At 34.5% G+C, this 26,328-nt stretch overlaps 1 protein-coding gene across 4 annotated transcripts in view; it reads left to right on the plus strand.

The window, feature by feature from the left end:
• Positions 1-26,328, plus strand: part of PIK3C2G (phosphatidylinositol-4-phosphate 3-kinase catalytic subunit type 2 gamma) — a gene marked incomplete at its 5' end in the record, with an annotated part of 329,467 nt that overhangs the window by 86,238 nt on the left and 216,901 nt on the right. For all 4 annotated transcript variants that reach the window (XM_082666092.1, XM_082666091.1, XM_082666093.1 and 1 more), the window contains 3 exons: positions 2,721-2,851; positions 10,165-10,353; positions 26,234-26,327. In XM_082666092.1, coding sequence (XP_082522218.1) covers positions 2,721-2,851; positions 10,165-10,353; positions 26,234-26,327 — 414 coding nt within the window. The remainder of the gene's footprint in view (positions 1-2,720; positions 2,852-10,164; positions 10,354-26,233; position 26,328) is intronic.

Below are 26,328 nucleotides of genomic sequence, written 5' to 3' on the forward strand. Positions count from 1 at the left end.
TGAGCCCGAGCTGCACGCAGCGGCCGCATGGCAAAACAGAAAGCCAGCTGAACAGAGTGCTCAGAGTGGCACTGGCAGCCATGACGCGGGCAACCCGGGCGGCCCAAACAGACTCACAGGAAGCCTTCGTGACTCCAATTGCTCCGCGGACTGCAAGCTGTGGCGGCACAGCCCCGCTACAGCAGTCGCAGTCTCTGTGGAGCTAGCAGAAGCCATTTTGCTTTTTCACTTACCACCTCATTTCTACTCTAGTGGCTTGGACAACAAGCCGTGTGACTGACAGGGTCTTGGTGCTCTGGCTAGGTGTCAAGCCTGTGCCTCTAGGTGTGAGAGCCAGGACACTGGACCAGTTCAGGACACTGGTCCACCAGAGACCTCTGCCCTCCACTTAATATCAAACAGCGAGATCTCCGTCTCAACGCTAAGACCCAGCTCCACTCAACGACCAGCAAGCTACAGTGATGAACACCCCAAACAACTAGCAAGACAGGAGCACAACCCCATCCACTAGCAGAGAGGCTGCCTAAAATCATAATAAGGTCACAGACACCCCAAAACACACCACTGTATGTGGTCCTGCCCACCAGAAACACAAGATCCAGCCTTATCCATCAGAACACAAGCACTACTCCCCTCCAACAGGAGGCCTACACAACCCGCGGAGGGGCCACAACAGTGAGAGGCCCGCATACCAAAAAAAAAAAAAAAAACTACAATGAGGTGTCACCTCCCACCAGTCAGAATGGCCATCATCAAAAAATCTACAAACAATAAATGCTGGAGAGGGTATGGAGAAAAGGGAACCCTCTTGCACTGTTGGTGGGAATGTAAATTGATACAGCCACTATGGTGAACAGTATGGAGTTTCCTTAAAAACCTAAAAATAGAACTACCATACGACCCAGCAATCCCACTCCTGGGCATATACCCTGAGAAAACCATAATTCAAAAAGAGTCATGCCAAATGTAAAATAGCTAGCTAGTGGGAAGCAGCCACATAGCACAGGGGGATCAGCTCAGTGATTTGTGACCACCTAGAGGGGTAGGATAGGGAAGATGGCAGGGAGATGCAAGAGGGAGTATATATGGGGATATATGTATATGTATAGCTGATTCACTTTGTTATAAAGCAGAAAGTAACACACCATTGTAAAACAATTATACTCCAATAAAGATGTTAAAAAAAAAAAAGAGTTCTTGGGCAAATACGTTAACACATACTTTGGGTGATTTTCTCTTTTATGAAAAATTAGAACAAGAAACAATTGGGGAAAATCCTAATTTTTTCTATAAGTGGCTCAAGAATCAGTAACTGTTTGCCTTCATAATATATGAAGATATGCAGTTTGTATAGGGCCTCATTCATGTATCAGAAATGAAAAAAAATTTCATAATTGAAATATATCAAAGAATTTATTATGGATTGTTCACAGGGAGCTTCTGTATTCTCATGTACTACTGTATTCTCATCTATTACCTTTAGTTTCTCATCTACCCTGCCTTTACTTAGGACCAACATAAAATTGAATTAGCTCATTAAATACTATTTCTAGTATTTTTGTTTTATGTGTTTAAAACATTTGGATACATAAAGAGTACAGTGTAACATGCTAATACTGCAGGCACTTCTCTCCAAGGCATCAAGATTACTCTTTCTGTCAAGAGGCAAAATTTACTATAATATTGCTTTGGTTTAGCATTTCTGTTAGTTCTTTTTTCATGTTGGAATAGTAACTGATAATTATAACAAATTTATACCAAAAACAAATTTTGCAACAAATTGCAAAGGTTACAGAATAAAATTGCTGACTTTTTCAAATAAGAGCCCAAATAGATTAAACTGCATCTCACACTCTACCTTATAATACTCTTCCATTTTCTCTGAGATCACAACCTAAGGTAGTTCAGCAGAGAAAAATAAATTCTTTAGATTTTTCTAATATGAAAATGAAAAATAATATATGATACTCTTAAGCAAATATTTTGGGCAGTAAAATATTTAGCTCATTTACATACTTGGAAACTGTATGTTTTGTTAACTATTATTTTATTTACTAGAATCAGATTATCACTTAAACATGGTTTAGTGGAAAGCATGTTGAGCCAGGAAAAAAGAAGGCCTGCATTCTAGCTCTGTCTATAAAGCTGAACTATAGAGCCACAGCAAAAATATTCTATTTGGTTTTATACTCGTGAAACAGATCTTTACCAGAGAAGATTTCACTATCATGTCCACAGAGTGGTTCACAGATTTCAGATAGTAGAGACCAACATAAAGTAACTCTTTTTATTTTATCAAGTGATACTATGAAAAAAGTATAATTACCATCTATAATTTTCATCATTTAATAATAGAAAGACATTTTAGTAATGAAAATTGGAAAGGATGTAATTTCAGCACTGAACAAAAATGTAACATTTAACTGTATGAAAAGTTCATATGTTATTATTTTTCTCATTTTTTCTAAGATAATGTTACAGTCTACTAATTTATATACCATTTATATAAATAATTGAGGATTTGCCAAATATCATGTATATTTAAACACCAAGTCCAAACTGTAATGATTCTTTTAAAATTATTTTTAAATAATAAAAAGCACAGAAAATATAGGGTATTTATTTTACTTTAGTTTCTATAAATCTAAGATAGAAATCATTAAATTAAAAATGCATTTTTCAGGCGTTTGATACATGGCAAACCATTTTATTTATTTCAGATTGATTTTCCAGCTACTGAGTGGGAATATATGAAACTTGATTCTGAAGAGAATAGAAGTGATCTTGAAGAACCACCCAAAGAATGTTTAAAACATATTGCCAGACTTTCACAGAAACAGTCTCCCTTACTGTAAGTGACCCAGTTCTTGGGAGGGAATTTTGCCTGCTGTTCATGATACCAGCAGTCATACTAGAAGCACTCATATCTTTCAAGAGTGAACCTTCCTTCCCACGTAACTCCTTTCATTTCCTAAAATCATGCCTGTTGGATGATCAACTGATGTTTAGGAAATAAATTAGTAATTTTTCATGGTTTTTTAAAGATTTTTTTTCCCCTTGGGGCATTTAGTAACTTTGTTTGGTCAAAGGAAAGATAAAAGGATTGGAGATCATTCAGTTCAAAACAACAAAGCAGAGACTGATACAGATCAGCATTTAACAGTGATAGAACATTGCTCAGTCCTTCAAGTAGGACAGGAAAATGTCCTACTAAACAGGAAAATGCAAAATTTAATTATAATGGCAGATTAAAAAAGAACAGAAATAAATCATGTTTTAATAGCACTAAATTAGTAACTAAGGAATACTTAAATTTTGTCAAACAGTAATTCTCTGGGGAAAAAAAAAGACCAGGAAGAATTATAAGAGAATACTAATTCTCTCTTTGTAATTACTATTTGACTTTAATATTTGGTAATATCTAAGCCACAGCTTATGGTGCTCATTACTAACATGGAAAAAGCATAAAACTAAGAAAGCAACTCTTTGTGTGTGTGTGTGTGTGTGTGTGTGTGTGTGTGTGTGTGTATATATATACACACACACATATATTTGTGGTGATATACATATATAACATAATAAAGCATTTTATTCCAAGAATAAGAAATTATTTAAAGGTTTTGAATGGGGTAGCATGTGATCTGAATAATCTTTTTGAGTGATTCTTTTGACTACAAGTTGAAGAATGGATTGGAGAGGAAGTAAGTGGAAGCAAGCAGTACAGCAGAGTAGCTTATGTAATATTTTAGGCAGGAGGTCGTGGTCACTAGAACTAGGGAGATGGCAGTGGACACTGGTAATAATGGCTAGATTTGGAGCATATTTGGAAGTTGAGAAGACATGACTTCATGATTATTAGTAAATAGGAGTTAAGTCAATTAAAAAACCAAAGAATCAAGTTAAGTCAATGGAGAATCTAAGGTTTTTGAATTGATGAACTGGGCAGATGTTAGAGTCATTTTCTGGAGGAGGAATAAGTTTGAGACCGTCCAGACTGAGGTGTTGAATGTGATCAAGCATTCCATTTTGGGTAATCTTGTTACTCCCCTGATCTCTAATTTCAACTTGTCTTACTCTTTTCCTCATTCACTTCAAGCCAGTGACATCAGTTTGCTTCACATACTTCACATGTGCTATATTCCCTCTCCCATCTCAAGGCCTTCTTATTTGGTGTTTCCTCTACATGAAATACTCCTTCCTAGTTCTTCACATAACTGAATCATCTCACCCTATAGGTCTTCACTTAATTGTGATCTTCTCAAAGAGCCCTTCTTTGATCACCCTACCTAATGGAGTTTTACTCTCTTTACAATCTATCTTATTACCTTTTATGTTATCACACTTAGCAGAATCTATTATCATCTTGTTTATTAATGTGTTTTTTTCTTATTAGCTTGTAAGAACTGAGAGAACAAGGAACCTATCTGTCTTGTTTATCACTACATTTCCAGTGTTCTACACTGTGCCTGATAAATAATATGTGTAAAATAAATGTTATAATGAATAAAGTTCCTTTGCATAGAATTTGGTATAAAAATTACCTTAAGGATTGAAAATGTTGAAAGACTCTTATACTAGACTATTGTCATCTTAACTAGGTGAAGCATCTTTTTATACTCCTTAATCAAAAATATAAAACCTTGCATTTAACAAGTGTGTCACATATCAGAGGCTAATATATTTGTAATGAGAGATTTTTAATATATAAAAAGATACTATACTTTGAAATTATAAAATATTCAAACAAAAAATATCAAAACCAACAAATAATAAGCACAGTAACTGCCTTTAAATATTAAAGGTTTGTGTTTTTAAATTAACCCCAGTGATTTCTGACTGGTTTTATACTTCAGTTTCTATTTAAGAGAATAACTTATACTATAAAATAAGTAACATTTTCCTCTGTTTCACCCACTCAAATACAATTATCAGTGCTCAGTAGAGTACAATTTCATTCTGGACTGTGAAAACAGATGGAGACCAGCCTTCAATGTGATAAAACTTGTGTTAGAAACAGATTAAATTCATTTTCAAAATACCACATTTTATCATTTAGTTGGTGACTTAATTATTCCTTCTTTCAAATTGATCAAATGTAATCAGTCGGAAAGTTCAGACTCAATGAAATTCAATGAAAATGTACCTATAATATTTGTAAAAATAAGAAAAACACCTTCTTGATGACAGCTAAAAGAATATGTCAGATATAAAGAAAATCCTGGAACATAAGGTATAAAATAATTTGGTATGAAAGAAATTATGCTTCCACTTCTAGCCATGAAGATTACCTATTACTAGACTAATCCTCCTGAATTAAAGAAATATGACACAAGAAAAATACATATGAAACAACTGCTCTCAGAAATTGAACAGACAGGCCTTAAGGTGAACGCATGAATAAAGTGACTTTCAGCCCAGAGGCATTTTCTGTACCATAGATCTGGGAGGTATAATTAAAGAAGAGCATGCAGGTCTTGCTGAGATTTAAAAAAAAAAAAAAAAAAAAGCAGAGATCGGAGTTTATTGATGCTGAGGCAGCTGGAATTTACAGAGCATAATAGTAGAGAAAAGGAAGATGTACAGGTTAGGAGCTACAGAAATATGTATTGGTGTCCCCTTATATAGTTAGCTGAGTACTAAGCTACTCTTGAGCAGATAGAGATTTCGTAGGGATTGCTAAAGAACTGCTACAGGGAGATGTGAAATAAATGTAGATTCTAGAGGTTGCCCAATGCTGGGAGACATAGAAATTCTGACTAGTAATAATAGAGAAAGATCACCACACCCCAGCATTCAATAAAGGAATCAGAAAGATGCATATTAGGAGTAAGTGTGCTCTAGCCCAAGATTAAGGAGTATACTTGACCTAGCCTAACAAATCGTAAAAACAAGCCTCAAAAGGATCAAGCTGCTCTGCTAGTAATTAAACAGACTACTAAAAAAATTGAAACATTCAACACTCAAAAGATAGCAAAATGCAGAATTTTAAAGGTTTAGTGTACAATCAATAACTGCTAGACATAGGAAGAGTTAGGAATATATAACCATAGTCCAAGATGGGGCAAAGCAGTTTACAGAAACAGATCCAAATATTTTAAAACTATTATAAAGACTTTTATGGATTTAAATAAAAAGATATGTATGAGTGAACAAATGAAGTCTCAGTAGAAAAATGGAAATTTAGGAACTGAAAAACAATATCTAAATTTTTTAAAAAATCACTGGAAAAGCTTAATAGATTGCATAATGAAGAAAAAAAGAACAGTGATCTTGAAGAATGGGCCATAGAAATTATCCATGTTGAAGTACAGAAAGAACAAAACCTGAAAATAGTGATAGAGCCTTGTGACCTGTGGGGCAATATCAGGTAATATAATATGTGTGTATTGGACACACAGGAGAGAAGAGAGGGATTGAAGTAAAAAAAAAAAAAAAACTGAAAGAAATAATAGCCAAAATTTTACAAGTTTGATTTAAAAAAAAATCAACCCACAGATATAAGAAGCTTAGCAAATCCCAAGCATGTGTGCATGTGCACACACACACACCACCTTAGCACATTATAGTCAAATTTCTGAAAACTAAAGATAAAGATACATTTTTTTCTAACACATTAGAGAAAATCAACAAATTGCATCCATGGGAACAACTATAATTCAGCAGATTACTCATTAACTGAGGATTTCTCATTAGAAGCAATGGAAGCCAGAAGACATTATAACATTATCTTGCATTTTGAAAGGGGAAAAGAAAATACATCAACTTAAAATTCTATAACCAGTAAAATTACATTTCAAAAATTAAGGCAAAATTAAAACATTTTCAACTAAGCACAGCTGAGTTAGTTATAAGCTCATCTGTACTATAAGAAATCTTAAAGAAAATCTTTCATGCTAAAAGAAGTGATAAGTAGATGGACACTCAAATCTACAAGAATAAATGAAAAGCACCACAAAGGGAAAATAGGTAGATAATAAAAATACACATTTTTTACACATTTATTAATTTATTAAAAAAATAATTGTTTAAACAAAAATCACAATATACAGCTGGGTTTGCAATATATGAAAGTAAAATGTGTAACAACTATAAAAAGAATGAGAAATAGAAAAATAAAAGCATAGTTTTCTAAGATTCTTATACATAAGGTAGTGTAACATTAATTGTGGTTGGCTGTGATATGCTAAAAAAGAATATTATAATCTTGAAAGAAAGCACACCCCCCAAATTTTAAGAGTACATTTAAAAGTCAAAAAGGTGACAAAAATTAAATTTAAAAAAATCCAAAAGAAAGCAGGAGAAAAGGAGAAATAGTTTGGACAAAAAAATTAATAACAATATGGTTGATTTAAACCCAATCATGTCAATATTCTGTTAAATATAAATTAATAAAAACCCCAATTAAAAGGCAGAAATTGTTAGCCTACATTACAAAAGTAATATCCAACTTTATGCTGTTTACAGGCATATATTTTAAAATAAGAATTCAGCTTGATTATAGTTAAAAGAATGGAAAAAGATATACAACGAAAATCATACCATCTTGAAATATTTGGAAAAAAAATTTGACAAAATTCAACACCCATTCATGATAAAAACTCACAAAACAAGGAGTAGAATGGAACTTCCTCAGACTTCAACTCCTGAGTTGAATCTAGATCTATGGAAAAATCTAGAGTTAACCTCGTATTAAGTGGTGCAAGAATGAGTGCTTTCCCCCTGAACTGGGAACAAAGCAAAGATATTTGTCTAAATATTCCTCTTCAGTGTTGTACTGGAAATCCTAGCCAGTGCACTATGGCAAGATAAATAAGTGTTAAATGTATAGAAGTTGGAAAGAAAGAAATAAAACTTACTGTATTTTCATATGAGTGATTATGTACGATCATAGCATTTGAGGTTAATGTGCAAAATGCAATTGTATTCCAGTAAAAAATAGAAAATAAATTTTATTTTTCAAAATTCTATTTACAATATCAACATCTCTACATTAAAAAGTACAAAACTTTGCTAAGAGAAATTAAAGAAAATCTCAGTAAATGGAAGGATATATCATGTCATTGATTAAAATAACCCCTTTTGTTAAGATGACTGTTCTAGTCCTCCCCAAATTAATGATAAAGATACAATTATACACCTGTTAGAATGTATAATTTCTTTTCAAATGATCAGTATGCTTTTAATTACACTCTGAAGACTTGGATAATTTTTTTTTTTTTTTTTTGCGGTACGCGGGCCTCTCACTGTTGTGGCCTCTCCTGTTGCGGAGCACAGGCTCCGGACGTGCAGGCTCAGCCGCCATCTCCGCGGCATGTGGGATCTTCCCGGACCGGGGCATGAACCCATGTCCCCTGCATCAGCAGGCGGACTCTCAACCACTGCGCCAGCAGGGAAGCCCGGATAATATTTTTAAATGGGCAAAAATCAAGTGTGGGCAAGAATGCCGTACAGTTGGTTCTATCATACCCTACACATGATAATGTGAAATATTACAACTACTTCAGAGAATAGTTTGACAGTTTCTTCAAAAGTTAAACAAAAATATGACATACAACCAAGTCATTCCCCTCCTTAGTACTTTCTAGGGGAAATGAAAAATACACCCATATGAACACATGCACACAAATGTTCTCAGCAGCTTTATTCATAATATCCCCAAACAGGAAACAACACAGATGTCCATCAAATATGAAAAAGGATAAGCAAATTGTGATATATTCATACAAAGGAAGAGTACTCATTAATTAAAAGGAATAATCTACTGATACACTCAACAATATGGGTAATTTAAAAAACATACTGAGTGAAAGAAGCTATAACTAAAAGAATATTTACTCTATGATTCCATTTATATGAAGTTTGAAAATAGCTAATAGTCTAAAGTGAAAGAAATCATACTAGTGCTTGCCTTTGGTGGCATAAGAAAACTTTTATATCTTGAAAAGTGTGTAGTTTTTACTTGATGTATGCATTTGGCAAAATTTAATTAACTGAAGCCATGTATTCTCTTTTATGTAAATTATGCTTCAATAAAAGAAGGTAAAAGAGAAAAAATCACTGTTCAATATTGAAAAAATGAATTCAGTTAGGAAAATATAACTTGTTTTAATACCATAGAAATAAGTTGGTTATGGAATTTTTTCTTCCAGGGCTTTCTGGTGAGGAAGGTAGTGACAAAACAGAAAAGGAGACTAAATGTACCTCAAAAATCATCCTCTATAATCCAGTTCTTTCACTTTGCAGATGAAGATGGCTTCAGAAGAAATTGTAGAGAAATATCGATATTTAAAGTCTTTCAATAATTCTTATTATCCTGCTTGGGAGTTTTAGTTAATTTAAGCTGAGCAACAGAGTATCAGTTTGGAGGAGACAGTGTTGAAAAGCTGTCATTGTCATGTGAGAAATGCTGTCCTTCAGCTGAACCATGGTCTTGAATGCTTTTGCTGGAGTGTAAGCAAAACATGGTAAACTGTCAGTGAATCAATGGCCCTTGTCCTAGACTTAAATCTTCTGTTGGGACCACTCTCCAGAGGGGAACACTTGAGCACTTAAGGAAGTCCTATTCACTGGCATTTTAACCCCAAACTTCCAGCAAACTCTGAGAATTTAAAGCCAGAATCCAGGGATAAATTGAGATCTTTGTTTTTGGAGTTCAGAGCAAAAAGTTTTTTGAACTCTGATTGAAACTTACTTTGAAATGAAGGACTATGGTCTTCAAAATAGGCCATTTCTCCACAGGCCCACTTGGGTCTAAGTTAATTTATAAAGAATGTAAGAAAGTAAATGGTTAAGCAACTTTGTTCTAAGTAGTACATGTTGCAGGATTCAGATAAACTTGGTCTGCCTTAAAAGAGACAGAGACTCTGCCAACCAAAATGACTTTCTTAAAAAAGTGGCAAGCATAAAAGTGAGGAAAAATAAATGTGAATTATCTGAACTGAAGTTTATTTCATTTTACTTTTCTATAAAAAAATAAATTTAGTGGGAAATAAGCTGATAAAATAACCTATCAAACTGTCCCCAAAAGATAAAGGACTTGTTTTCCAAAATAAACTAAAATAAAAGTCCAAGAACTAGACTAACATTTTGTACTGTGTATTTACAGCAAACATTTGTTAGTGTAGCAAACTCCAGTAAATTATAGTTTCCAATCTGGTTTTGCAGACTCTCTGAGGAAAAGAGAAGATACTTATGGTTTTATCGCCTCTACTGCAATAATGAAAATTGCTCCCTTCCTTTGGTCCTGGGTAGTGCCCCTGGATGGGATGAAACAACTGTTTCGGAAATGCATACCATTTTGAGAAGATGGAAATTTTCTCACCCTTTGGAGGCACTTGGACTTTTGACTTCCAGGTAAGAATTGCATGACAGGCATGACATTACTAATGAGAAAAATTTGAAGAGAAAAGCTGTAGGACTATATGATTAATTCAATAGCAATTCCATTTGTTTCCAATTTCAGTAGCTATGAATATTAAATTTAGATAAATGTAAACTATGAATATAAATTGTAAACAAATCTAAACTATAATTGTGTCTTCTGTACTAAACTTGAAGTATAATTAATGGCCATAGTATCCTAAATGGAGAGTCTACTTGCTGTTACAGAAATAACAACAAAAAAAATTGAATAGGGAAAAATAAAATTCTCTACTTGTCCCCCTCTCAAAAGAAAAGAGTTCTTAAAAATTAAAACAATATCTTTTACTACTGAAACATGCAAAGCCTGGCAAAATACCCTGCTTACAGTAGGTTTTCAGTTAATAAGCCAATGATGATGACAAGAATAAAAGGAAAAGCTATCCCTTAAATATTCTTCAGATCTTCCCTCAGAATAAAATGCATGGGGGTAGGGGATCTGGTGGGGCAATGACGTCATCTTCTAGTTAAGGAGAAGCATGAGGGAACAAGTGTGGTGTCTGGCTCTGGTTTGGGGAAGCAGCTCTTCCTTGGCTTCTGTTTCATATTCAAAGCCAAGAAGAAATATTTTAAGTCTGTCTTGATGGCATCAGCTCACTGATGCCATGAAGAAAGTCTGCAATCTCTAGAGTCAGAGAAGAATTGTGACACCCAGTTCTATTCTAAATTCTCTCTCAAGATCCTGATGAAGGAGAAAGGAGGGAGAGAAAGTGACACAAAGGACTTTTCAAAGGATTAATTTAGGTTTATTTTAAAATGTGTTTCTTTTATAAAACTTCTAGCATGGGAAAGGGAGAGAAAGTGTTTTCTTTTTCTATTATTTGTAAGCGTTAATAGGTTCCGCTCAATCTTCCAAGCTCAAAATTTACAAATTATCGGGCTTCCCTGGTGGCGCAGTGGTTGAGAGTCCGCCTGCCGATGCAGGGGACATGGGTTCGTGCCCCGATCCGGGAGATTCCCACATGCCGCGGAGCGTCTAGGCCCGTGAGCCATGGCCGCTGAGCCTGCGCGTCCGGAGCCTGCGCGTCCGGAGCCTGTGCTCCGCAACGGGAGAGGCCACAACAGTGAGAGGCCCGTGTACCACAAAAAGAAAAAAAAAAAAAGTTACAAATTATCTTAAAATCCTACATGTTTTGTGCCTCTCACATTGAATATTTTTTTCAGTTTTCTGATGTCTTCCATTAATTACTGCATGCCCAGATGCCCACTCTTCCTTGATAGATGATAGATAGATAGATAGATAGATAGATAGATAGATAGATAGACAGACAGACAGACAGATAGATAGATATAGAATTTTTCTTTTAGTTGAGCTTGCAGCTTTTCCCCTTTTTATAAGGCGTCTTATAGGTGGATCCTTCCTTGATCTTGCCAAGTAAAATTGATCACATCTTCCTAGTACAGTGCTTTGTTTCTTTATGAATTACATTTTATTGCAATGTGTTTACATGCAACATGTGAAACATGTAATTTGCCCATATTGGACTGAGAGCTAGTTAAGGCAAAACAGTTCATCATAGTGTTTCTGTTTCTCAAGGGCTTAATAATACCTGGGACATAGTAATTACTCAATATTGACTCAGTCACTCTCAAAAATACATTATGATTATTTATACTACTTTATTTTAATATTTAAATTATATTATTTGAGGGAATCATCAATTATCTTTATTTCCTACAGCTCCTTGTACAGGTGAATGAATTAATGAAATAATGCTATGATAAGAAAATCAATTAACAGTTGATTGGCTTCATTGGAATTATTTACAGTTCATACTTGTGTTTCAAGAACTTTCTGGAAAAAAATAAGTTCTCATTTCCACCTTACTCCTAACATCTTTTTCTGATTTAGATAGATAAGAATAGCCAATATCTACAAAAATTTTTTGCTAAATTCTAGTTGTTTTTGGCTCAAGTAAGACTTAGAATATTAGCACAATTATTATTTTGTCATTCCTGAACTGATTAGCTCATAGAAATTTGGCTCAAAATGTGAAGGTTAAAAAAAAAAAGTGAAGGTAAAAATTCACAGAGTAAGAGAAGATTTAGCAAATCATATATCCAATAAGGGAATTGTATTCAGAATATATAAATACTCTTACAACTCAATAACAAAACAATAAATAACCCAATTTTTAAATGGTCAGAGGAGGACTTCCCTGGTGGTCCAGTAACTAAGACTCCCACTCCCAATGCAGGGAGCCCGGGTTCGATCCCTGGTCAGGGAACTAGATTCCACATGCCGCAACTAAGAGTTTGCATGCCATAACTAAAACATCCTGCGTGCCGCAACAAAGATCCCGCACACGGCAACGAAGATCCCATGTGCTGCAACTAAGACCAGGTGCAGCCAAATAAATAAATATTTTTTTAAATAAATAAATAGTCAGAGGATCCAACATTTCTCCAAAGAATATATACAAATGCCCAGTAAGCACATGAAAAGATGCTCAACATCATTAACCACTAGGGAAATATAAATGAAAACCACAATGAGATACCACTTTACACAAACTAGGATAGCTATAATCAAAAAGACAATAAGCATTGGCAAGGATGTGAAGAAATTGCAAATCTCATATATTGCTCAAGGGAATGTAAAATGGGGCAGCCACTTTGGAAAACAATTTGTCAGTTTGTTAAATATTAAACATCAAGTTACCATATGACCCAACAATTCCACTCCTAGTTAATACTCAAGATAAATAAAAAGCAGGTTCACTCAAAAACTCCTACATGAATGTTCAGACCAGCATTATTTATAATAGCCAAAAAGTAGAAACAACTCAAATGGCCATCAGCTAATGAATGGATAGATAAAATGTGGTCTATCCATGCAATGTAGCAGTATTCAACAATAAGAAAGAACAAATATTAATATATGTTACAACATGAATGAACCTTGAAAACATGCTAAGCAAAAGAAGCTAGTCACAAAAGACCACATATTGTATGATCCATATATGAGATGCCCAGAATAGGCAAATGGATAGAGACAGAAAGTAGATTAGAGATCACCTAGGGCTAGAGGAGAGGGAAAATAGGGTATGAGTGCCAATGGATATGAGGTTTCTTTTTGTGATATGGTTCCACAACTCTAGAAACATGCTAAAAATCATTACATTGTACACTCTGAGTGAATTGTACGGTATTTATATCTCTATAAAACTATTTAAAATATTTAAAGAGTAGTTGTAAAGGTAAAAACTATGACTATATCTCTAAAGCATAATTTTCTTACAGGACAACTTTCTAAAGTTTCTAAAGCATTAACTGGTGGTTTTTTTTGAGGGGGGGTAACTTATTATTGTTTTATTAAAATGTACCTTGGTCTATTTTAAAGACATTTAAATGTGTTAACTAATATTTTTTGTTAAGTTCATGTAATATTTCTTACAAAAATCTTTGTCAGAATGAAGCCTGTAATACTGATTAGTTTTCTTGCTTATAAAATAAGAGGATTCACTAGATGGACTTCAGTATTCTAATTTCTGATAACTAAGCATAATTCTGTTTATAGGAGCCTTCTCTACTTAAAGAGATGCTGAACATCTATTTGATTCACTTAATGTTTTAAATATAAAGATCAGATTTTTACTTAGTGCTCCTTAATACGACCTTGTTTTATTATCTACAATAACCTTAAGGCAAATACTATTATTATTCCAATTTTACCATTGAGGAAACTGAGGCTTACTGGGGTTAAGTTGCCCAACTGATATTAGTAAGTTAAGGAGCTAGAGTTAAATCCAGAGATTTGGAGCTTGCAGTCTTAACACTATGACTTACAGCCTTCCTACATAAATACATACTATTTGTTTACATACTAAATATGTAAATAAAACTATCCTAAAGTAGTTTGATTATAGTAAATAGCAGTACTTACTGTCTTATGCTTGGATGTTTCTACTTCACTGTGTAATTGCTTTTTTTCTGAATAACCAGATTTTTAGAGGTTATAGGGACTGGTTTCAAAGTAGAGAACTGTTTATTAAGCGTCATTCAGGGAACTTAGTAGAAACTGGATTTATTTGCACATTGAACAGTTCCTTATCATGCATCAAAACAGGTCACTGAAAAGGTTGGAGTATTTCCATTGTACTTATCCTATGACTCCCACTCTCAGTTTAACTGAACTATTAAAAAACTTGAGGACAAGCTGTTTCCAGAAATGAACCTTTCAACTTCTTTAAATTCAAAAGCTGACTTCTCTGAGAACAAACAGTTTATGCTTGTTAAGTGAGTTGTCAGGGTGAGTTCTTCAGAGGTCTGTATTTTTTCTCCTTTGAATAGTCTTATTTTTTCAATGGCTTAACCTCCTGAGAACTGGTGTGCTCCATTTCTAGCTTGGAAAATTTTTGCTATTGTTGATTACTTAATCCTGTTTGAAGGTTCACCACCTCCTTTTGGCTTATTTTTAGCCAGAGACATGTTGAGATTTGATTTAGCTCGTGTGGGCCATAGGGTGTTAATATTTCCATGACTGAGTGTTAGCAGTGTGTTCACCAGGTACTGATACTTCCATTAGAGAAGGCAGTACTGTCAGAATACCAGAGACCAAGGGCTAAGGTCTGTAGTTCTTGGCAGATGGTTGCTGTTTTCTTGAACCCTGGTGCACAGGTGCAACTATTCAACTGCTAATAATAAGCAGAAATTACCCAAGGAATTAGAAGGCAGTTCAAGGGAGGTATTCATTTAAAAATAGTAACTCTAAATTGGCATCAGAGGATTACATCAGAAGCTTAAATAAAAATTTGACAAGGTACCAGAACTTGCCATCCTACATGATGTGAAATTATTGTTTTGCAGGAAAAAGAGCAATACTTAATAGGCAGTGCCTTAGCTTTCAAAATCAGTTTCCTTGGAAAAATGTTCCACAAAAATGTTTGCACCAAACCACTATATTCTTTATTGTAGAGATTAATTAATGTATGATAAAGCCATTCTTAACTAGCATTGTAAGCAGGCAGAGTAGAATATGGAAAAGGTAGACAGTTATAACTTCCACATCTGACTAAGTAATCAAGTGATGGATGATGGTGTATCCTTTCTGTTTATTTATTGAGCAAAAATATGTGTACATGGAAATTGGCATGCAATGAATCAAAGAAGCCGAATAGGTCATAATGACTGTCTCTAAACAGTTTAGAGGGAAAGATTCAAACTGAAGATCACACAATATACTCTATACTATAATCAAAGTATTAAGTGCTGTATGCCCCCAAGGAAGAGAGAGGCAAATTCTCTCAAGGAAAGTAAGAAAAGTTTCACAAAGCAATTAAATTCTGACTTGAAACATTCATAGGAATTTCCTGAACGGAGAAAAGAGAAAATGGCATTCCAGGAAGAAAGACTAGCATGGTCACAGTTATGGAGGTTCAGAGAATAGTAATTTAATATAATATTAGAAGGGAATTGTACTGGGAGACAAGGTTGAAAAGAGTGGTTCAGTTTAGGTCGTTTGGGGCCTCATGAGTCAGGTAATTACTAGGAACTAACTTTACAGCAGCCCATGGAATTTTAAGAATGGGAGTCATACAATCAGATTTATTTTATACAGGGATAATTCTGTGAATTATTGTGAAGGGTGGACTGAAAAAAGAATAGAATAAGAGCAAAGATATTAGATAGATGCAAGTATTGAAATAGTCTACTTGAAAAATAGTCTGGGCCTGATCAAGGCATCAGTAGAAATTTACAGAACAGATCTGAGAAACATTTCAGAGGAAAGTGAAAAAGAGAGAGGAAATAAGGAAGACTTGGAGCTTTCTGATTTGGGTAAATGATAAATAATTACATCATTAACCAAGACAAGAATTATAGAAGAAAGAGCAGATTTGGGTAGTGAAGTTGGATGCCATACTTCAAGGCCTTGAAGAGGAAATGGAGAAAAATAAATTGTGCCTCTTGGAATAGGATTACTAGTAAAGGCAAGAAGATCACTAAAGTTGGAGGAGGTAAGAAAATGATTTTGATGTTTGGGGTTCATATGTTTGTTGAAATAAAAGAGCTTCAAGCATGTTTAAAAACTGAGATGAAAGATGCATGAAGGGAAGATCAGAAAACAGGGATGGGTGAACTGACAAAATGAGATGGCACCGACAGCCAACAACCTGGACCAAAAATGCAAATGGGAATTTTATCAAGGAGAGGAAGAGAGTAACTTGTTCCTCTCAGTTGGGAGGGAAGGAAAAATATGAATATGATTTTAGATAACTATGGATATGGAAGAGAAAAATGTGAAAGTTTCAGTATTCTCCATGAAGGGAGAGTCAGGGTGATATACTAAAACTGAAAAATATAGACGTGCATAAACCCAAAGATATGTATCTTGCCTTTGTGTACTTTTGAAGAGTTTCTGGAGTTGCTTCCATATTTCATGATTGGTAATATAAGCTTTGAAATCAAACATATCTGTCTCTGCCACTTATTACTTGAATGACCTTGGACAAGTTTTGGGAGTAATAAGCATCATGTACCTTGCAGGATAAAGTACTTATGAGAGCTTTCAGTACATGCTGCCAGTCATTCTTATTGTCATTATCCTCTTCATCATAACTATACTTTTTTTTTTTTTTTTCTTTTTGCGATACGCAGGCCTCTCACTTTCGTGGTCTCTCCCGTTGCGGAGCACAGGCTCCGGACGTGCAGGCTTAGCGGCCATGGCTCATGGGCGCAGCTGCTCCGCAGCACGTGAGATCTTCCCAGACCGGGGCACGAACCCATGTCCCCTGCATAGGCAGGTGGACTCTCAACCACTGCGCCACCAGGGAAGCCCCATAACTATACTTTTAAGAGAGTTCAGAGTTTTCAGATTTTTTTCAGTGCCACATTGTAAATATCAATAAATTCATGGGAACAATTTCATTTATAGTAAGCTTCAGTAAGCTTAAATTCACTTGTCAAAATGTATATGTTAAAAGTTAGCAACTTAATAAATATTTGACAATGGAATAATGACTTATAGCTTACTTATTAAGCTCTTTTACAGTATGTTATGTGATTCGGCCTATAAAACAATCTCTTTAATATTGTTACCAACATCTACAAATTCCATTTTACTGATCCCCATTTTACAGTTGAAGAAATTGAAACCCAATTTGTCTATTCATTCACTCAATAGGTACTTATTGATGGCCTACTTATGCTTGGCCCTGAAGCAAGCATATTAAGCAAAAAGATACATAATCTTGCCTTTATGGAGTTGTAGTCTACTGGAGGTGGGGAGAAATAGGCCACTACCAAATTGTAAATGTAAAATAACAGGTGTTATAACAGCTCTGAGTGAAAAGCACATGGTTCCATGATAACATAAAGGACCCAAATCTTTTCTCCAGAGTGGGAAAATTCTTCCCTGAGGAAGTTATGTTTGATTTCAGATCAAAGATGAGTGGGAATGAATTGGTGAAAAAGGAGAGTAAGAGAAGAGCTTCCTGGGAAGAGGGAATCTATGAAATGCGGAAACTGTGTTTAAGAAACAGGAAGAGAGCCAGTGTGCCTGGAATCCAGGGAAGGAGTGTGTGATATAAGATGAACAGATATGTTCAGATGGAACTAGAAGATCATGTTAAGGTCTTCTAAACAGAACCATGTTAAGCAACTTGGTCTTTATTCTGATAGCAACAGGAAGGCCATAAATGATTTTCAGTGAGAGAATATTTTGAATTGATCTTCATCTTTCAAAGATTCCTCTGGTTTCTGAGTGAAGCATGGATTTGGTGAGGGAAGCAAAAGTAGATGACAGAAGATGAGATAGGGAGCTATAGAAGTAGTCCAGGTGTCAGAGAATGGCAAGTCAGCCTTAGAAGGTGGTGGTGGTGACATAATAAAATGAAGAGAATCAGAACATTTAGAAGTAAAAATGACAGGATTGAATGGGGAGGAGTAGTGAAAAAGAGGGGTATCAAGGATTACTTTTTAGGTTTCTGTCTTATGTAAGTAGGAGGATAATAGAAGCATTCCCTAAGATGGGGCACGCTGGGTGACAAACAGACTATAGAAGAACAAGAACACTGCAGTTCAGGGTTTGTATGTTGGCTTTGAGGTGTGCTTGAGATGACTGGTTGTGGTTCAACAAAGATATCTAAGCTAGAGACCCTGATCTGGAAATCATCCAGAGAAGAATGTGAATTAAGTCAAGGGTGCAGATAAATTTGTTTAGAGAGAGAGGGCATAAGATAAGAAGAACCTTTATATTTAGATTCAAAATCCCTATGTTTTTTCTTAACATGATGCTGCTTTTGTATGTAACGTCTAATGCATCCAAACACAAAATCTCTCCATTGTGCTTTCAATACACCACTTGCTTAAAATAGGACCTTTCTAAGCTTGTCTATAAGTAAAATCAAAATGCATTCATAAAAAGGAACAAAAGCAATAACTACTCTTTAATTTTAAATAATAATTTTAATTAATACCATGACTATATAGTTAATTCTCAATATCCATGCATAAGTCCATAGACTATCCATCAGGAAATGTCTGTACAGTTCCTATGTCCCTTTGGGCCTATGATTCATTCTTATTCCTTTTGGTTCATGACTAGACCAATGCCCCGATCCAAACAGACAAATTACACTGCTCACTATTATATGTCTCTTTGATCCATTTAGAATGAAATAAAATTTAAAATACACCCAAATTAGTCTTGTGTGTATCATATAAGCATATATGATAATATCTAGTCAAAAAATTAGAAGGCCTTGCTAGAAAAACTGGCCTAGTATTCTGGATATTTGGAGTCTAGTTGCAGTGTCACCATTAGTGACCTTAGGAAAACAGCTCAAACTCTCTGAGTTTCAGTTTCTTCATCTGTACAATCAGGAGGTTGAACCAGGTCTCCAAGTTTCCTTGAATTCTAATGTTTTGTAATCATGTGAAAATTTTTGAAGGAACATGAGTTATTCAATAGATAGAAGTTGACGATCATCTTAAAGAAGCCTTATTCACCATTTTTCCCAGAAAAAAATTTCTTCTGTCACATCTGATTGTTTTTTGAAAATAGCAAAGATATTCATATTGACATTTTTCTTCCAAGTTGATGCTGAGTGTGTCATCAGACTCAAAACCTGTTGGAAAAACTGTTCTGTACTTCTGATGGTTTTCTAATTCTAACCTGACATTGGGGCTTTTAACTGTGAATAGCCTCATGGCATTATGCGTGAATTCTTAGTGTGTTTTCAGAAGTCTGACATTTCTGTTACACTTAAATTTGACCTCAGATTTCTTTGCTTTTCAGTTTACTCCAAGCTGCTTTTTTAAAGGTCATTTGTTACATTGCATTTGGCTTTCACCCATCACTTCAAAAGTTCTTTGAGTAAGGTATTGACCCTATATCATTTTTCAAACTAGAAAAAGAAGAACAAAAGAGAAAAAGAAAGAAAATAAGAAAAAAGTAGAAATGACAAAATAACAAGTCAAATGGAAAAAATTGAAAGATGTATTTTTCTGTTGAAATTTCACCTCACAATTCCACTGGTCCTGTTGAAGCTTGTCTGAATCCTTTGTGATATTCCTATAGGCCTCTGAGATGAGAGAAATTATAAATGTTTGAGGGAAAAGAGGGGGAATGACAATTACCAAGTCAGATGACTGCAAAGCCAATTATTCATTCAGGGAAGACATAGGTTGATGTGCTGCTGTCTTAGAAACAGGGCACAAGTGCCGATTCCTTGACTTATGGCCCCACTACAATAACACATGCCAAAACTATGTTGTATATCCAAAGTTTTCAAAGTGATGTCTATAGTCCTAAGGATGTTTACAGCGATGTCACACATCGAAATTATTTCCATAATAATTCTAAGATGTCATTTCTCTTTGTCACACTCATTCACTCATGAGTGTAGGGTGGGATTTTCCATAGACTACATGACATGCGATATTGCAACAAAGTTAACACTGAAGCAGATAGAGAATTCAGCTGTCTTCCATTAAGCCAGACATTAGAGACAAAAATGTTAAACAGGATCATTCTTCTCACTAAATTTTTTCTTTGTGAAAATATAGACATATTTCATAGAAACATAGTGTTCATCTTAGCCAGTAATGGGTTTATTAATGTCATATAAAATGAATTGGTAAATATTTCTTAAATGTCCTGGTTTTATTTCTAATTGGTTATTGTTGATAGACATAACTCACATAAACAAAAACTCTTTGGAATCTTCCATAATTTTTAAGAGTGTAAAAGGGTCCGGATACCAAAAAATAAATTGTAGAATTTTTATTGTACAGCAGATTCTAACCACTGGTCAGTTTCTGCTTCTACCTTGAGCCAAAAAATTACCTAAATACTTGGTACTCTTCCTTTCCTGCCCATGTAAAGGTTCAATTCCAACTTATTTCTCTGCTTGACTTTAAACTTTGTGTTTACCCTACATTGTTGGCAAAATATAGAGTTGATATTTCACTGAAGTTTCTTTGAAAAATGTTTATCTTGAAGTTGTTTTAATTTTACTTAATTTTTCACATTTTGAGGGTTTTTGCCACGTCTTAGATTCTTTCTATCAACTTTTACAGTCAGTCTTCAAGGATTATTTTTTCTTTGTGTCTAAATGTCCTCATTGGACAGTAAGCTATTTTTAGGTAATTCCTTAACAATTACCATACACAGTTATATTTACCTTAGCTATGGTATGTTGTCCTTTTAGAAATCCCAGGGATGCAATTGTTAGCTCAATTCGGAAGTAACTAAACCCTGAATATATAGAATCACTGCTCACGAAACTCATAGAAAACTGAATAGTAAGCCAGTCTTGATGTTTTTGCTTTTGACCACAATTGTTTTTTTGCTCCTCTATTCAGAGATGCTTGGGAAACTAAATTAGATAGCGTAAAGTTACTTAAATGGACATTTAAAAAATTATGAATAACCTTAAATAAGTGATTATTTCACTGGACTCTTCTTATGCCTAATTTTTTAAAATTTCATAATAAATGAAAATTTGTTTCACCTTACATAATCTCCTCCCCAACAAGTAATGGAATTTTACTGATCTTGTATCCTTTTAATACCTCAAAACAGATAGATCTCCATTTATTACATTTTAAATTATTTTCTTATTGATTATAAGGAAGTTTCTTATAAATATAAACAAGGACCTAATTGACATAAGCCTGATGAATCTTCTAACGGGACTTTCGTTTATTCCCCAGACTCAAGGTGTTATGTCCATGCCTACAGTAATTAGTCATCCCAAGGTTAGCAGGGTCACTAGAGAGTGGCTCTGGTTTATTATCAGTAAAAATTATACTTATTTTTCAAGCAAATCAGGTCATTGGAAAGTACAACAACCTAGCTTGTTGAAAATTCAAAATAGGTTGCGTTCTTCTGATACATATGACATTTCAGTGTGTAAATATCACACCACAGTCAGAGAACTAATGTGGGTAGCCCTCACCTCATTGAGGAGCGAGTTACTGAGCATGAAATGCCAACAACTATATCCCCAAAGATTAAATAGTTTCAGACAACATCACAGGAAAGGAATGCCAGGATTTGTGGAACATGTTTGTCCATTGATCTGTGGCTAAGTTCATGGCCCTGAAAAGGTATTAAGCATAAATTCTCCAGAGGCACAGATCCCTATTTGGGCCTATCATGTTATTCTCAATCAACTACAAGATATGAGGCTTGTTCTTTTACTCAACAATGTGCACTCTTAAAAGGACATGTGATTTGGATCTTTTTTCTAGTGGTAATATATTTGCAATTATTAATATATTTTCATAGTTAATTGAATGAGACTTGCTTTGAAAATTATTACTTTTTTAGTAACCAATAGAACTTTCATATAGAAAACTTGAAAACCTAAGCATAAAAAAGAAAACTAAAGTCATCCATGACATTTCCATCCAGAAATTTGGTATTCATATTTTGATCCTTCCTTTTCCATCTTTCTTGTTAAGCATATGGAAAAATGCACGCATTTTTCTAAATGGTATTATACTGCACAAATTGCACAATTTTTTCAAAATATTCTATTATTAAATCTTATTTTAATATTTTAATGACAGCATGTATTTTATCATATGGTCATAGCACATTTAACTTAACTGCTTATTTTTAGATATTTATATTATTTCCAATTTTGTTTGCATACATATATCCTCACACACACCTTTGATTATTTTCTTAGGAAAAATTCCCAAAGTAGAATTGCTAGATCCAGGAGTAAGCACATTTTAAAGATTCTTTTTAAATACATGTTCCCGTATATTGCCAGCAATATATGAAAGAGCCCATTTCCCAGGAACTTCACCAACACTGCCAGCGTCTCTTTTAATGTGGCCAACTCTTCCTAAAATAGTCAAATTCAAGTTATATTTGGATATGTTTTAATGTCGTTAGGTCTTAGCCACATCTCAATATGTCTTGTGGTTCATTTCTTGGCAATTTCTCTTCCAATTTCTTCCTGAACTTCAAGCAACAGTAATGAATAAAAAGAGACATTCCTTTCTATGAAGATGCAAAAACATTCTTCCCAGCATTTGCACATGTTAATACAATATATAATTTTCCTTTTGGACTATACTATACAAATATTACTAGATTTTTGTTCTCCTATTCCTGAGGAGGCTGAAAAAAGAGAAAATAAACCCTTCTTTTCCATTACCTTCAGATTTGTTTTTCTCTTACTGTTTGAGAGGAAAAAAAAATCTGGAATTTGTATGAGTGGTGTTTGTGGAATTAAGCCTATTGCTACCAATGTAAATTATCTCAGAGCACAAGAAATAAGATGGGCTCCATAGTATGATTTTCTTCATTATTATCTTCACGGCCAATGCATTTTTATTAATCACTCAACATGTATGGAGCATGGTGCTAAATTCTAGAAATAAAAAAAAGGAGATAGAACAATGTTTATCTTCAGTTTATATATTCACTAGCTGAGGAATGAAGATACATATATATAAAATGATAAATCCTAATACACAGTAGCATATCCTAATTGCCCAGTGGATTTAACCACTCAAGGCCCTTGGAGTTCAGAGAAGTGATTGCTAAAGATTGGCATAGTGGCCTTCAAGGGGATTTGATCCACATTTTGAAGGAGGACTAAGACTTTAAGAAGAGAAGGGAGGGTATTCCAAGCAGAGGTTACAGTGCTCACAAAGGTGAGAATGAGCATAGCATTTTCAAAATAAAAATAACATACAATGAGCCAGAGCAGTTTATTCAGTATTACAGTAGTAGAAAGATCTGGAGTGTTCAGCCAGCCTTGAATATTTAAATGAATAGTATGGGCCTGAGAGATCCTTTGAAAACAGAAAACCATTTAATGGTTTATGAGAAATGAAGTTACAAAATAATTCAGGAAATTTTATAAGGTATTGCTATGAAAAATGCTAATACCAGCATGAGATAATTATGGCCTAGCATAGACAGTTGCAGAAGAAATTGAAACAAGTGTAGATGCTAGAGCCATTGGGATAGAAAAATCAACAGAACTTGGCAACTGATGAAATATAAAGAAAAGAGACTACTAGGAATTCCACAAATGCATTCAGTTATGCTTGAACTAGGGATATAAATGATTGAGCCTATCCTCAACCATGTGTATAGAATCCCATAGAGAAGGGTGTGATGAACTCAACAGGGGGCTAGAAAGTGGCTGGGACAGCTTCACTGGTAAATTGATGCTTGAGCTTTGACTTCAAGGATGAATAGAATTTCACCAGATGGAAAGGGGGAAAAATTAAATGAAGAGGGCAAAGAGGGAGAAAATATAACCATTAAAATTTAAGACCTACATGACTGGAGAAAGGTGATAACACAGACTGCAAGACAGAAGTCTGATAGTAGAGATGTTTTAGGTGGAATGATAATTAATTCAGTTTAGACATTTCTCAAATATGTGGAGAGTGTCCACCTATCTAGAGGCAATGCAGACACATATATGAATGAAACAGGCAGAATTTTTCTACTTTCAGAATGTTTACCTTCTAGTGTTTGGAAATAAATACATAATTACCAGTATAATGTTCACCAAAGGTTTTTGTTTTGTTGTGATGTTTGTTTTCTATTTTTCCTTCTTGTCATTAACACCAATAAGATAAAATAGGCACACAGGAAAGCATAGATGACTAGTATCAGACCTAAGTCATCACTTAGGCAACAAAATATACCAACTAACTATTCCCTCTAAGACTTCAAACTGTCCTCAAACTGACCTTGACATCTACAAGCCACAGACAAATGGTTTAATAATTGAGAATAATAAGTTAGTCAATCACATTTCATTAGGGGAAAATAAAGTCTTAGTGTGCTAAAACAAGCTGACCTTCTTCCAGCTTTGCATTTTTATTACACTGTTTCTACTCTCCATCTGTGCTTAATGCTATGCTAAGATCTTCTGACCTTAGCGGTACTTCTTGAGATGTGCCTGGACTACATTCTCACTAGATCTTATTGCTTGAATGTTCAAAGGGAGAAAATTATTGGAAAAGTATTTGCAGGTCAGAAATAAGGGTTTTGGATGACTAACCTTGGAAGTGAAATTCTTGTTGCAATTAAAATGCTCAGTTTAAATGAAGAAAAAAATATGTAACCTGTTTAAGCAGTGCATTTCAAACTGCTATCAAGGACAGTTGGGAGATACTGAGTAATGCCATTTTTTCCTTTACACTGTAGCTGCATAGTATTCATTTCACCCTTCAGTAACCTGACATGTTGAAAAGAGACTGGGCCTTGGAGACTTTAAAGTTTTCTGACCTCCACAGTATTGAGAGCCAGTCTTTAGAGCTCTCACCTGACTGGTTGAAAAGCATTTTGTTTGTTCCCATACAAAAGGATTTGGGGACTTTGTTCATTCATGTCTTTGTTTTTAAGTGAATTACTATAAAAAGTTTCCTTCAAGTTTTAAATTATACATACTAATTTTTAAGACTTGTTTAAAATTAATTGGTCTTATCAATACCCTTGTTATATCTACTAATCTACATACTAAGTATGGTGTCAAAGTTGTATCTCGGCACTTCCCAGGAGCTAGAGATAATTGAATCTACTTCTACTGATGGAGCAAGAGAATGGCAATCAGAGGAGCCCATCGGAGGAGCACAGTCGTCCCTCAGTATCCTCAGGAGATTAGTTCCAGGACCTCTGCAGATACCAAAACGCAGAAGCTTAAGTCCCTTACTTAAAATGGTGTAGTACAGTCAACCCTATGTACCCACAGATGAGCAACCTGCCAATATGAAGAGCGACTACAGGGTTTCAAATGCTAACTAAATTTAGTTCAGTAACAAACTTTTATTGTGTCTGATTGGTGCTAAATCTTACAACAGGCATTTGCAGTCCAAAAATGAGTAAGGCATAGTTACCCTCAGGAACTTAACAGTCTAGTAAGATTTAGCTGTATTAAGTTATTTGTGCTTATTTATTGTAAGATACTTTAGATTTCTGGTTTTCATTATCATCTGGCCAAAACTCATTTAAATATACCATATCTCATTTTTAATCATATATGCCATCAGGTCTCCAGCTGGTAATAATTTACTTAAATATATGGCTAAATAATAAGCAAAAATTTTCATATATTTTAGAAAATATCTTTTATATTCTATAGTCCACATTTTATAGGCAGGAAAGCTGGCAGGGATCTGAAAGTCAAAACAACTTTCTACTGCAGTTCATAGGAGAGTACAGACTATGAAAAAAGAATGATTATTTGGTGCTAATGAACAACTTAATTGATTGTGAGATTATTTATCTAATGCATTGGAGGTGAAATTAATTCTCTGTTTTCTTGATATTTCTCATGCATTATTTTATACTGTTAACAGCTTAATAGATATATTTACTTTGTATTAGTTTTCCAGATCAAGAAATCCGTAAAGTTGCAGTTCAACAGTTAGACAACCTCTTGAATGATGAACTACTGGAATATCTTCCACAGCTAGTTCAGG

Source organism: Grampus griseus, assembly GCF_964374135.1.
Source record: "Grampus griseus genome assembly, chromosome: 11".
Taxonomy (NCBI): Eukaryota; Metazoa; Chordata; class Mammalia; order Artiodactyla; family Delphinidae; genus Grampus; species Grampus griseus.